General features: G+C 43.2%; 1 protein-coding gene across 1 annotated transcript in view; it reads right to left on the minus strand.

Moving 5' to 3' along the window:
- Positions 1-9,802, minus strand: part of ret (ret proto-oncogene receptor tyrosine kinase) — a 116,016-nt gene extending 106,214 nt beyond the window's left edge. Inside the window, exon 1 of the mRNA XM_048563787.2 lies at positions 9,571-9,802. Within this exon, the coding sequence (XP_048419744.1) occupies positions 9,571-9,622 (52 nt within the window). The 5' untranslated portion in view covers positions 9,623-9,802. The remainder of the gene's footprint in view (positions 1-9,570) is intronic.
- Between the last annotated feature and the right edge of the window lie 2,693 nt (positions 9,803-12,495).

Consider the following 12,495-nt stretch of genomic DNA (forward strand, 5'->3'; position numbering starts at 1 on the left):
CCACAGATGCTGCTGGACCTGCTGAGCTTTTCCAGCAGTTTCTGTTTTACAGCACCCACAGTTCTTTCGGTTTTAACCAAAGAATAGGCCTGAGTCCTGAATATCCGCAGTAAACAAGGTTTAAAGGAGGAAAACAGAGGGAGCACGGGAAAAGGAACGAGAGACAAAATGTGAGATGGCAAGAATGACAGAACATGTGTGAATTTTTGACGGACAGGAAAAGAATTGGGAAAGACAGAGTCAGGGAGAATTGGAGAAAGAGTGAGAGACAGTTAGCACTTGCATCTTAGTGCAAATAAATCCAAAATAGATGAAGTTGAACAAAATCTTGTAGAAATTAATTCCCGAAGTAACATCCATGAGGTTAACCTTACCCCCAAACCCACCATCAGTATCTGGTAAACGTTGGCAGAGTTAACGCACGTGAGTGTGGCTTGGCTGAATACACTGCGACCGACATGCACTCCTGGTTGATCTTCATTCAGTTCTGACAGCAAACTAATCACAAGGGATGGTACAAGAAGTGGGACCTCACAGGCAGGTATCTCTGAGGTGCAGCATAACCACAGGGTGACTTGCATGCGACCCCCATTATTTTGTATCCACTCCAGGCTAAGTTTAGCATCAGGATGAAACTGCCCTTACAGGCATTGAATTCCTTTTGATCAGCAGACGCTGGACTTAAGAGGATTAATTATCCATTAAGAGTACTCTGCAGAGAGCACAAGCTCAGAGGCGCTACACAATAACGCCAATTTTGAGTATGAGTCTGTAACTTGTCCATAAGAAAGTCCTTGGTGAGACTGATCATTTGTACCAGTTGAGGGTAGTATTGTGGAAATACTGCTAACTAATTCATTGGATAATACTGTGAAAAGGAGGTAAATACATTCCCCAGAAAGCAATATACACTCCAGTACATTTTACATGTTCTACTATAAATATATTAGAACTCACACGTGGAAGGGTTAACATGTTGAGCAGGAAAAGGCTGCAGAGGATTTGATTGTACAGGAAGGCAGATAAAGAAGAAATTGCTATTACTGATTGGAGAGGTAGACAGATACTGAGAGATAAAACAGTAACCCTTTCTGTTTGCTCAGCTGATTCTCCTGCTCTCCTCACCTTTCACCTCCCAACTCAATGTGCTACCTCCATTGGTCTCCACCCAGAAAAACCAGTAAAACTAACCCTAATCCTAACTCCAACCCTAACCCTAATCTTAACACAGTGGTCCAACTCATCTTGTACTCTTCAAAAAAGAGTCTCAGTGTGTTCATTTGCAAGTACTGTATCACTGTTTTCCTCTACTGGCTTCTCCCTCTGCGTAGGCAAAGAAAAAGCCAATGAGCCCATAAATGAAAATGAATTGCGACCAACGATCCCTTTACTTTGGGTGTGCAGTGCTCACCCAGCTTCTTCCCCTACCCGTCCTGTTGAGATTAGCGCAGTATCATAACGATACTGTAACTCTCAACATCTTAAAGGAAACATTGCTTACACCTAACCTTTTTGTTCCTTGGGTGGCATATTCCTGAATGCCAACCCTTGCAGCTTAGATGGTTACCACAGCCTCCAGAACAAAATGTGCCAGGGCTGTTCTGACTGCAGCTGGACGTGGGAGAATCATGTCTGTGGACCTTTCACAATAATCAAATATGAAGATGGAGGGGAGCATTAGAGGAACTCATGGAAACATTTCTCCTCTTCCCTGAATAGAAATAACTCCTCTTTAGTGCGGATCCCAGTCTGTGTTTCAGATGACATTCACAGATGACTCAACATCTGTACTCCTGATTTATGATATCATCTGAAGACAAAAATTACATTATTACTCTATAATTCATTTAGACACAGCCATTATCTTCTATTTAGCGTATATTGTTTATGTTGGGCCTGACAATAAAATAAGCATGATTCCCGTATCTTTGTGCCTCAGTTCTTCCACAGGAATTTGCCCACGTACGATTTCATCTTTAACAAGCGGGCAATTCTCTCCACCCACAGGCTAAGTGTTTAAATCCAAGATGAAGCATAAACTGGCAGTGCCACTTGGTTTGTGGACAAACACACAAGGGCATGCCCAAGAGTGACACCTCACAGCAGTACCTACAGCAAACCCATGCTGAAGGTCCACTGCTTGAACTCTGTCCAGCAATGTTACTTGTCAGAACATTGGACCAGACAGACTCCAGCCCTTAAGCATGTTCTGCCGTTCAAGTGCATCGCAGTGCATTTGCATATCAACAATTCCAACAAGGGTAATAACTACCCTCCTCAACACCGCACCCCCCACCCCTCATCACAACAAACCTTAAAGTGGTTTCCAACATAGGACTGCGGGCCAAGGAAGGAAAAAGTGCACATGCTGCATGAACCACGGGTCTCTACAATTAATTATGAAATAACAGTCCCCATGGACTGGCTACGCAGGCAGTAAAATGTTAAGTGCAGTAGAAATGTTCTTTCCATCTCTGACTCAATGCTGATCAACTCACACACCAGTGCCTACTTACCCACATTACTCATAACATTAAACATTGGGCTTGAAATGACCAGCTATTGACCCATTTTGGGAAATAGTGCAACATTTTCAGATAATGCCAAGAGATCTTGTCCCCAGAAATAACTTAATGACTTAAAGCAATTACTCAGACACACATTTCTCGGGATGAGAGGGGATGGGTAAAGGATATCTTGAAAACAAGCCATATAAACCCACATTAGCATTTTGTGGTGTAGACATCTGCATGTATTGTCCGTCAGAGTGTGATTCATGCCTCAGGTATAGGTGACAGGAAGAGAAGCCAGCCAAAGCAGAGATGTGGCGAAAGATAAGGGAGGTAGGGGGATGGGAGGATTTAAAAGAAATAAGAAATCAGAGGACGGGAATAACAGGGAAAGCGTTGCATCAGAGCTGGTTTAGGAGGGTCAGGATGGTTGGGTGGAGGAGATAAATTACAAAAACATAGAAAGTTCAAGGCTATCGATCTAGTGCTGGAAAACAGGACTAGCATGTACTTGGCAGTAGTGGGAGATAGTAAGAACTGCCGATGTTAGAATCAGAGATAATACAGTGTGGAGCCGGAGGAACACAGCAGGCCAGGCAACATCAGAGAAGCAGGAAAGTTGATGTTTTGGGTCAGGACTCAATGGGGTGCAGGGCCTCACTGTACTGTATGATTCTATGAAGTTGTGAACATAGGGTAAACAATCCACGATTTTCTACAATGATTTAGGGGTCCCATTTCTAAATCTGACCACCTAACAGGAATTAATCTGTCACATTCATAACATGCGCACAGAACAGATACACACACAGACACAGGCAACAGTCAGAGACAAACACACAAGGAGGGAGGGCGCGGGCGCGCGCGCACACACACACACACACACACACAACAGATACACAGACACAAATAACACACACACATATTTTAACTGTCCAGTTTTCAGCATGTAGTGACCTATACGAGAAAAATGCTGCTCCTTTTACATAATTGTAACCAGTTAACCCATTCAATACTGAGGCTATAACTTGTCTTTTCAATTGTTCGATGTCTGGTAAAATCAATTTGAGCTACGTTACTGATCCTGACAATGAAAATATGCAATTGTAAGCCTCACTTTTCACTCAGTAAGCAAACGTAGCAGACAATTTTCACATGGACAGGAGTCATACTGATCGAGCCAAAAAACACGCAATGCCAATGAACTTAAAGGAACCGAATTTTTATTGGAGATGTATATACAAATGCAACCTTTCTGAGGTCTTTAAAAACAGAACGAATCACTGACATTTTACCCTTTAACTGTTAAATAGTACTGTATTTTCACATTGTTATGGTATCATGAAATGGGTCAGGTATTTCACAGCCAACTTCCGAATGGCAACTCCGGAAGTGTTTAAACAAGTCAAAAAAATGCAAAACATTTTTTGGACGAGGATATGCAGACTGAGGTCATGAAGTACATTTGTGGCTTTGTTGCTTATAGAAAAGCTGACATGTGTAGAGCAACCCACCCAGGCTTCTTCCACAGCATCTTCCAAACCTCTAACCTCCATCATCTCGAAGAACTGCCACAAGGGAACACCATCACCACCAAGCTTACCTACAAGCTACACTACATCCTGATTTGGAAACATATTGCTGTTCTTTCACTGGCATCGGGTCAAAATCCTGACAGTTCCAAACAGTACCATGAGGGGTATCTACATAAACCGTACAGCGATTAAAGAGGGCAGCTCACCATCACCGTCTCCAGCACAGGTAGGGATGGGAATAAATCCAGGACTAGCCAGTAACACTCAATCCATGAATGAGTAAAACACTTATACCACCTCATCATGTCACATACAATGAATTAGTTCAAAGCACAGTGGGTTTTGTTATGTAGGGCAATGAGCCAGTCATTCTGAGCCCGGTGAGATCTTACTCACAATAAATAAGGTGAATGGTCAGTTAGTTTGTTAGTGATTAGCCTATTAGCTGCCTCCACAAGTACTTCTGACCAAAAATGGGTGTATACGTGAGGATGACTTCAGAACTAAAGTGCTCATGCAACCCTGATGAAGCATGGGTACTCTGTATAGTTAGAGTCATACAGATGTACAGCAATGAAACAGACCCTTTAGTCCAACTCATCCACGCCAACCAGATATCCTATATAAATCTAGTCCCATTTGTCAGCATTTGGCACATATCCCTCTGAACTCTTCCTAATCATGTACCCATCCAAATGCCTTTTATATGCTGTATTCGTACCAGCCTCCACCACTTCCTCAGGCAGCTCATTCCATATATACACCAGCCTCTGTGTGAAAAAGTTGTCCCTTAGGGACCTTTTCTATCTTCCCACTGTCATCTTAAACTAATGCCCTCTAGTTTCGGACTCCCCAACCCAGGGAAAAGACCTTGCCTATTTACCCCATTCATGCCCCTCATGATTTTATAAACCTCTATAAGATCACCCCCTCAGCCTCCGACACTCCTGAAAAAAACACCAGCCTAGTCAGCCTCTCCCTATAGCTCAGTCCCTCCAACCCTGGCACAATTTTTGTAAATCTTTTCTGAACCCTTTCATGTTTCACAACATCCTTCCTACAGAAGGGAGTAGAATTACACGCAATACTCCAAAAGTGGCCGAATCAATGCCTTGTACAGCCAGATATGACCTTCCAACTCCTATTCTCAATACGCTGGCCAACAAAGGCAAGAATACCAAATGCCTTTGTCACGATCCTATCGACCTGCAACTCTACTTTCAAGGAACAATGAATCTGCACTCCAAGATCTCTTCATTCAGCAACGTTCCCAGGACCTTACCGTTAAGGGTATAAGTCCTGCCCTGATTTGCCTTTCCAAAATGCAGCACCTCACATTTATCTAAATTAAACTTCATCTGCTAATCCTCAGCCCATTGGCCCATCTGATCAGGATACCGTTGTACTCTGAGGTAACCTTCTTTGCAGTTCACTACACTTTCAGTTTTAGTGTCGTCTACAAGATTACTAACCATATCTCCTGCGTTCACATCCAAATCATTTATGTAAATGATGAAAGGCAGTGGACCCAGCACTGATCCTTGTGGCACATCACTGGTCACAGGCCTCCAGTTTGAAAAACAAACCTCCACCACCAGCCTCTGTCTCCTACCTTCAAGCCAATTTTGTATCCAATTGGCTAGCTGCCTCTGGGTAATCTAATTTCATCTGCCAGTCTACCATGCAGCACCTTATCGAATGCCTTGTTGAAGCCTATATAGATAACATCTACCACTCTGCATTCATCAATCTTCCTTGTCGCTTCTTCAAAAAATTTACTGAAGTTGGTGAGACGCGGTTTCCCACACACAAAGATGTGTTGACTATCACTAAGCAGTCCTTGACTTTCTAAAGGCATGTAAATCCAACAACCTACCCACCACTGACATCAGGCTCACTGGTCTATAGTTCCCTGGCTTTTCCTTACCATCATACTTAAATAATGGCACCACATTAGCCAACCTCCAGTCTTCCATCAAGTCACCTGTGGCTATCATCGATACAAATATCTCAGCAAGGGGCCCAGCAATCACTTCCCTAGCTTCCCACTAAGGTCTGGAATACACCTGATCTGGTACCAGGGATTTATCCACCTTTATGAGTTTTAAGCCATCCAGCACCTCCTCTACTGTAATATGGAAACTTTTCAAGATATCACTATTTAGCTTCCATATCATTCTCCACAGTAAATAATGATCCCAAAACAGTCGGTTAGTATCTCACCCATCTCCTGCAGTTCCACATATAGGTGACCTTGCTGATCTTTAAGGGGCCCTATTCTCTCCCTAATTACTCTTTTGTCCTTAATGTATTTGTAGAATATTTTTGGATTCTCTTTAACCTGATTTTGAATGAAATCTCATGTCTCCTTTCTGCCCTCCTAATTTCCCTCTTAAAAACACTACTACTGCCCTTATACTCCTCTAGGGATTCACTCAATCTCAGCTTTCTATACCTGACATATACCTCCTTCTTTTTCTTGACCAGAGCCTCAATTTTTGTAGTCATCTAGCGTTGCCTACACCTACCAGCCTTGTCCTTAACCCTACCAGCAACATACTGTGGTTGCAGATTTTCTGAGGCATTCATGAAGGAAGTGTAGTTGTTCGCAGGTCGCGCTCAGACAGATGGCGTTTGTCTCCCATCTGTGAGCCAAGTAGGGTTGTTATGCCGGCAGGTGTTTAAAGTTTTTGAGAAGATTTGTAGGTCAGGTTTTCTGCAACATCATCCACAACTTTAGTTACAAATCATCTCAAAACCTTTAGGAACATATTGTCTCTGAACTGTCACTATCTCATTTTTAAAAGGCCTTCCACTTTCCAACTGTCCTTTCACCTGCAAATAGCCTCTTCCAATCAACTTTTGAAAGTTCTTGCTTCGTACCATCAAAATTGGCCTTACTCTAATTTAGAAATCTAACTTTTAGATCAGGTCTTTCCTTTTCCATAAATATTTTGAAACAAATAGAATTATGCTCACTGGCCCCAAAGTGTTCCCCACTGACACCTCAGTCACTTGCCCTGCCTTATTTCCCAAGAGAAGATCAAGCTTTGCTCCTTCTCCAGCAGGTACATCCATGATGTGAGAACCAAGTGTTCACACAGTGAGCAGTTAGGGTTCATTGCCTGGAAAAATGGTGGAGGCAGATTCAAGTGAGATATTCAAGGTGGCCCTAGGTAATTGTTATGATATGGGGAAAAGGCAGGAGGTTTGCATAATTTGATTTGAGATTTGCACAAATTGATAATGCTTGCTCGAAGAACCATTGCAGACACAATGGACTGAAGGGCCTCTTTATGCACCAAAACAATTTTGTGAATCTGTGTTTGTGTTTTTTTTTAACCATGTGGACTTGCTGCATCTTTTTGTGTGGGGTACATAGCAGAGTTTTCTCTTGTGATGGATGCTGGTGGCATGCTGTCAGCCCTAGTTTAATGGTAACTACAGCATCTGGATTTGACCTCCACACCAGCGAGCATTTGGATGAGGAGCTGGCTGTGCATTCCATTTGCCCTCTCGAATGGATATGTAAAACCTCACTGTACTGTTCAAAGAATGACAGGGGAGTGCCCTGGTGCTTATGTAACTCCCATACCCCAAACTCTAACTGCAAAAAATTCACCAGATCATCTGGCCACATCTTGCTATTGTTTGTGGGATCTTGCTGTGCATATATCCTCTACAGTGCATCCTATATTACAACAGTGATGATGCTTTAAAAGTATGCCATTGGTGTTAAAGCCTTTGGAGAGACCCAGTGATTTTGAAAGATGCAATACAAATGCAAAGTCCTCTCTCTTACTGATGGCCTTGTGTGTGATCGTAAATAATCTCATATTTAAGACCGCTGATGATAAACAATGCCCAGTCCATTGTGTTGAAAACTCCATTCTAGATAAATAACCTCACTGTGATACTTCCATAATCCCTTTATATTGGAGAGGGTGGAGGGAGTGTCACCATTCCAAGTATTCTCTTTGAAAATTTTGACAAATTATTGCAGGAACCATTTACCCCAATTTCTGAAGCAATATCGGATGCTCACAGGAAAATAATTTTTTAAAATCAGTACATAACAGCAGGGTGTGGTATGCTCTCTCCCACACCCTTTAGACCAGCTGAAACCTGGCTGCTTTACCATAATCTCTCACAAAGCAAAACCTGGAAATGTCTGCTCCAGGACATCACAATTGATACAAGGTCCCCTCTTCAATCTACATGAAACACAAGCTCCAGTCACAAACAGACAATCCACACCTCTCACTCCTTATCATCATCATCAATATAGATTCCATCTGACACACTCAAGAGCGAATTTTTAACAGTATTGGAATGCAGGGATTCTTTCACTGTATCATTGAGATACCCAGCTACTAATATCCAACACTGCTCCCTGAAAGTAAATCCTTCTGAGGTCACACAGTACATTAATGAACTCATCACTGTAACATGCTTTGACATAATATTGCCTCCTCCGATAAAAGGATCGAGGCAACTCTGAGAATTCAAATGATATCTTACTTTAATTAAAATACTCAGAAATTGTTATAAGTAGGCCCCTTCACAGAAGTTAGCAAATGTGTTTAGCGTGGTAGAATCTTCAATAAAGCTATTCAGACAAACGGATGAAGACTCCGAACATAAATCTTTTTCTCTTTCCTTTGACCTGCTGTGTATTTCCAGTAGTTTGATTTGTTTTAGTTCAAATTTCCAATACTTGCAAGCATTGACGCTGACACCTCCCTGTTTTGACACAGAGCTGATAACACAGTTCGCCGCTACTGGCAATCCAGTCCCACTTACTGAAGTGAAAATCATTGCTCTGGTGAGGGTAACATTTCCAAGAAACATCATTCGTACCGAAGAGGGAGAGGAGTTCGCAATCTGATTACACGCTCTGTATGGAACACGTATGGAAACACTTTCATCCCTATTTTACACAGCGCTGAAAGGACGGGTGCCTGGTTATATTTCAACTGACACAGCCAACGAAAAATATAAACCACCTTTTTTTACATCAGCGGGACGGTTGGCTCTCCCGACCCCGGTAACTGAGTTCCAGCGGCCAGAGGGGACTGTTACTGATGTTCCGTTATGGTTCACCGAGGAAGGCAGGAGGGAGCTCGCAAACCAGGGGAAAGAAAGGAGCCGTAGACGCTATGTTTTTTGCTTCCACAACACACACGTGCACGTTGTATCTCTCTGTCTTTGCACAATCTCTTTTATTCCACTTAGTGCTCACTACGTGGTGAGTTAAATCAGAAACTTCCACTTAATTGACGCCTAAGGAACTTCTACATTTTGCATTACAACAGAAGAATGCATGACATTTGTCTTTCTAACAAAAAATGAACAAAATCCCCTGCAAAAATCTGTTTTAAAATCCTTGCCAGTGTGCGGTGGAAAAAACATTTCAAAGTTTGCAATCCGAGGTTAAAAGCATTCACTTCTGCAGTTTTCAGAGCAGTGTAACTGAATAAACTTTTCACCCCCTATTCCAGTACTCTTTATATAAATCTTCTTACCTTTGTTAAGCAAAAGGACCAATAACGTGCAAGAACCCTTCAGCGAAAACATCTTTTCACCTATTTCAAGGGCTGTTCAAAGAGTTCTTTTTCTCTCCCAGCTACAAGCTGCCTTCTGGTATCCAGCCTGTTTTTTTTGGTTGGGTCTGGATGGATTGAAGTGATGTGTGTGTGTTTTCTCTCTCTCTCTGTCCTCCCTCACACTGCCCCCATCCTGATCCTGGCAGGAGACAATTACTCTCCGGCTGGTCGTCGATGCTGAGAGTTAATTCGAGATTCGAGGCGACAGCTCGAAATTCTCCAACCAGACTCGTGGTGACGCTGTGGGTCAGCACAAGATGAGGAAATCCTGTTCCGGGGGGGGGGGCAGTGGTCAGCGGCTGATGAAGAGGCGATGATCCAGCACAATGTTGAGGGTGAGAACTGAAAGTATTTAAAATTTAAGTTGGAAGCAAAATACTGCGAATGCTCAAGATCTGAAGTTTTGTTTTAAAAAAGAAAAGTACTCCAGAAAATCAGCAAAGCCTGATCTGTTAAGGGTCAATGGGTCGAGTCCAAAGGCTTCTATCGAAGTTACTTCAAAGCAGTTTAGTGGCAAATTACTGCAGTTGCTGAAAACAAAAAGTACATCCGCGGATAACAGAGAATAAGGTGTAGAGCTGGATGAACACTCCAAGCAGCATCTTAGAAGCAGTAAAGCCACGGATGCTGCCTGACCGGCTGTGATCTCCAGCAATTTTTTTTTGTTTTCAGTAAAACCCTTTCTTTATTCAAATCAACATTGCTTCGTGTTAATTTCATCACATGCACGATTACTGTACTGCTTCTGAAAGCAGGAAGGCATCAGTGAGGTAACAAAGTGTAGAGCTGGATGAACACAGCAGTTCAAGCAGCATCAGAGGAGCAGGAAAGCTGATGTTTCGGTCCAAGACCCTGGGGGCTGGGGGTTATTGACCAGGACAAAGCGGACAGCAATCCAGAATAACAAAGTGTGGAGCTGGATGAACACAGCAGGCCAAGCAGCATCTCAGGAGCACAAAAGCTGACGTTTCGGGCCTAGACCCTTCATCAGAGAGTTCATCCAGCTCCATACTTTGTTATCTTGGATTCTCCAGCATCTGCAGTTCCCATTATTGCGGACAGCAATACACCCCGTTTCTGTACAGCAGGCGGCAGAGTGTGGGTTAAAATAAAGCATTGGCCAGCTCCATAGCGAACGGGCTAGTTGTTGGGGGAGAGGAGTGTAAATCTGCAGGGATTTTTTTTTAAATTTGTGGAGGTGATATGTGTGAAAACCCGACTCGGGAGATGGTGAGAGACAGAGAATGCTGGAGAAACTCAGCAGGTGTGGCAGCATCTGTGGAAAGAGAGAGAAAAAAAAGCAGAGCTAACACTTCCGGGTCCAGCATGCGTTCAGAACAGAGAGAGAACGAGGAGTACCCTGAAAATAAATAATGGGGGATTTAGGGAGTTAGTCCTAGGGGAGGATACTGTTAACCCAGCCCTCTCCTAAACTGATTTTCACTGAACTTCTGGGATTGAGTCAGTGCCGGGTGAAGTCTCGGTACGAGAGCTGAGCGGAAAGTTGCAACTTCACCAGGGACTCCCGACTCAGAGAGGGGGCTAGACTAATTCTGAAGGACTCGGGGCTGGGCGGAAGGGGAGAGAGAGTTGTTGAGTCAGTGAATTGTGGAACCATCCCCGTCCAATCCACAAACCGTGATGGCACAGTCGGTTTCTGTTTTCAGTTAGAAAGGTGTGGGGTACAATTCTAATTGTGGCTGTGTACCATCTCAACTCTGAACAGGCTGATTATAAAAATATCTATCGCTGAAGGGGTTGGTTAATGGAAAACTTAAAGGAAAAAATAAACGTATAAACCAGTCAAAAACAGAACAAACGAGAAGTGAGGAAAGCTTCAAAAGTCACATGGATGCGTGATGAGCTTCATGATAAGTGAATAGTATCGGAATAGGGAGTCTGTTCATTTGCAGATCCGCGTGTCCTGTCTACAGTACAACTAAGCTGCCTTGCTTTTCACACAGTGGGGAATGGACAGTGTTAGATTAAGCTAATGGTGTGGACGCAAGGAATGTATCAAACCACAGTTCAGAGATTGCCCTGCCCCGTTTCTGCACTCTCTTACACAGCTCCCCTCCTAAGCTCAATATTGTGGCTTATTGCTGCCACTCACCCATTTTCAGTGGCTACAAATAACAGTATAACTCCGACCGGTTAAAGTAATGCTTGCATTAACTTTCCTACCAGAGAATAGTTACAGTATGAAATAGTCGACTTTACATTGAAAAACAAAATGGAAGTTAGTTTCTTCTTCAATGCACTGGGGTCAGTAAACGTGAAGTTTGACCAATGACTTTACAACAATTTCCATTTACCCGCCGCCTTTGACGTAATGAAACGTCTCCGAAGCTCTTTTTTTTAGAGGAGCATTATAAATCAACGCAGGGCAGCCGATTATTGACATTATAGGCCAAAATTGCAGGAGTGCCAGGAACTCCATAGGGCTGAAGAGATTGCAGACACACAGGAGAAGTCCATGGAGAGATTTGAAAACAAAGATGAGAATTTTAGAATGGAAGTGTTACTTCTACCAAGGAAGCATGTAAGTCAGCAACCACGGGGTGTTGTGGGCGGATGGACACACGCATCATAGCTTTGGACAGCATCAGGTTTACTAGAATGGGGGAGACCAGCCAGTGAAATAGGCAAGTCTAGCAACGAGGGCGGCTCAGCACTGTTGCTTTACAGCACCGGGGACCTGGGTGTGATTCCAGTCACAGGCCACTGTGGGGAGTTTGCACATTTTCTGTGTCCCAATGGTTTTTCACCGTGTGCTCTGGTTTCCTCCCACAGTCGAAAGACGCGCAGATTGGGTGGATTAGCCATGCTAGATTACCCATTGTG

The sequence above is a fragment of the Stegostoma tigrinum genome, chromosome 37, assembly GCF_030684315.1.
Source record: "Stegostoma tigrinum isolate sSteTig4 chromosome 37, sSteTig4.hap1, whole genome shotgun sequence".
In the NCBI taxonomy this organism is placed as follows: domain Eukaryota; kingdom Metazoa; phylum Chordata; class Chondrichthyes; order Orectolobiformes; family Stegostomatidae; genus Stegostoma; species Stegostoma tigrinum.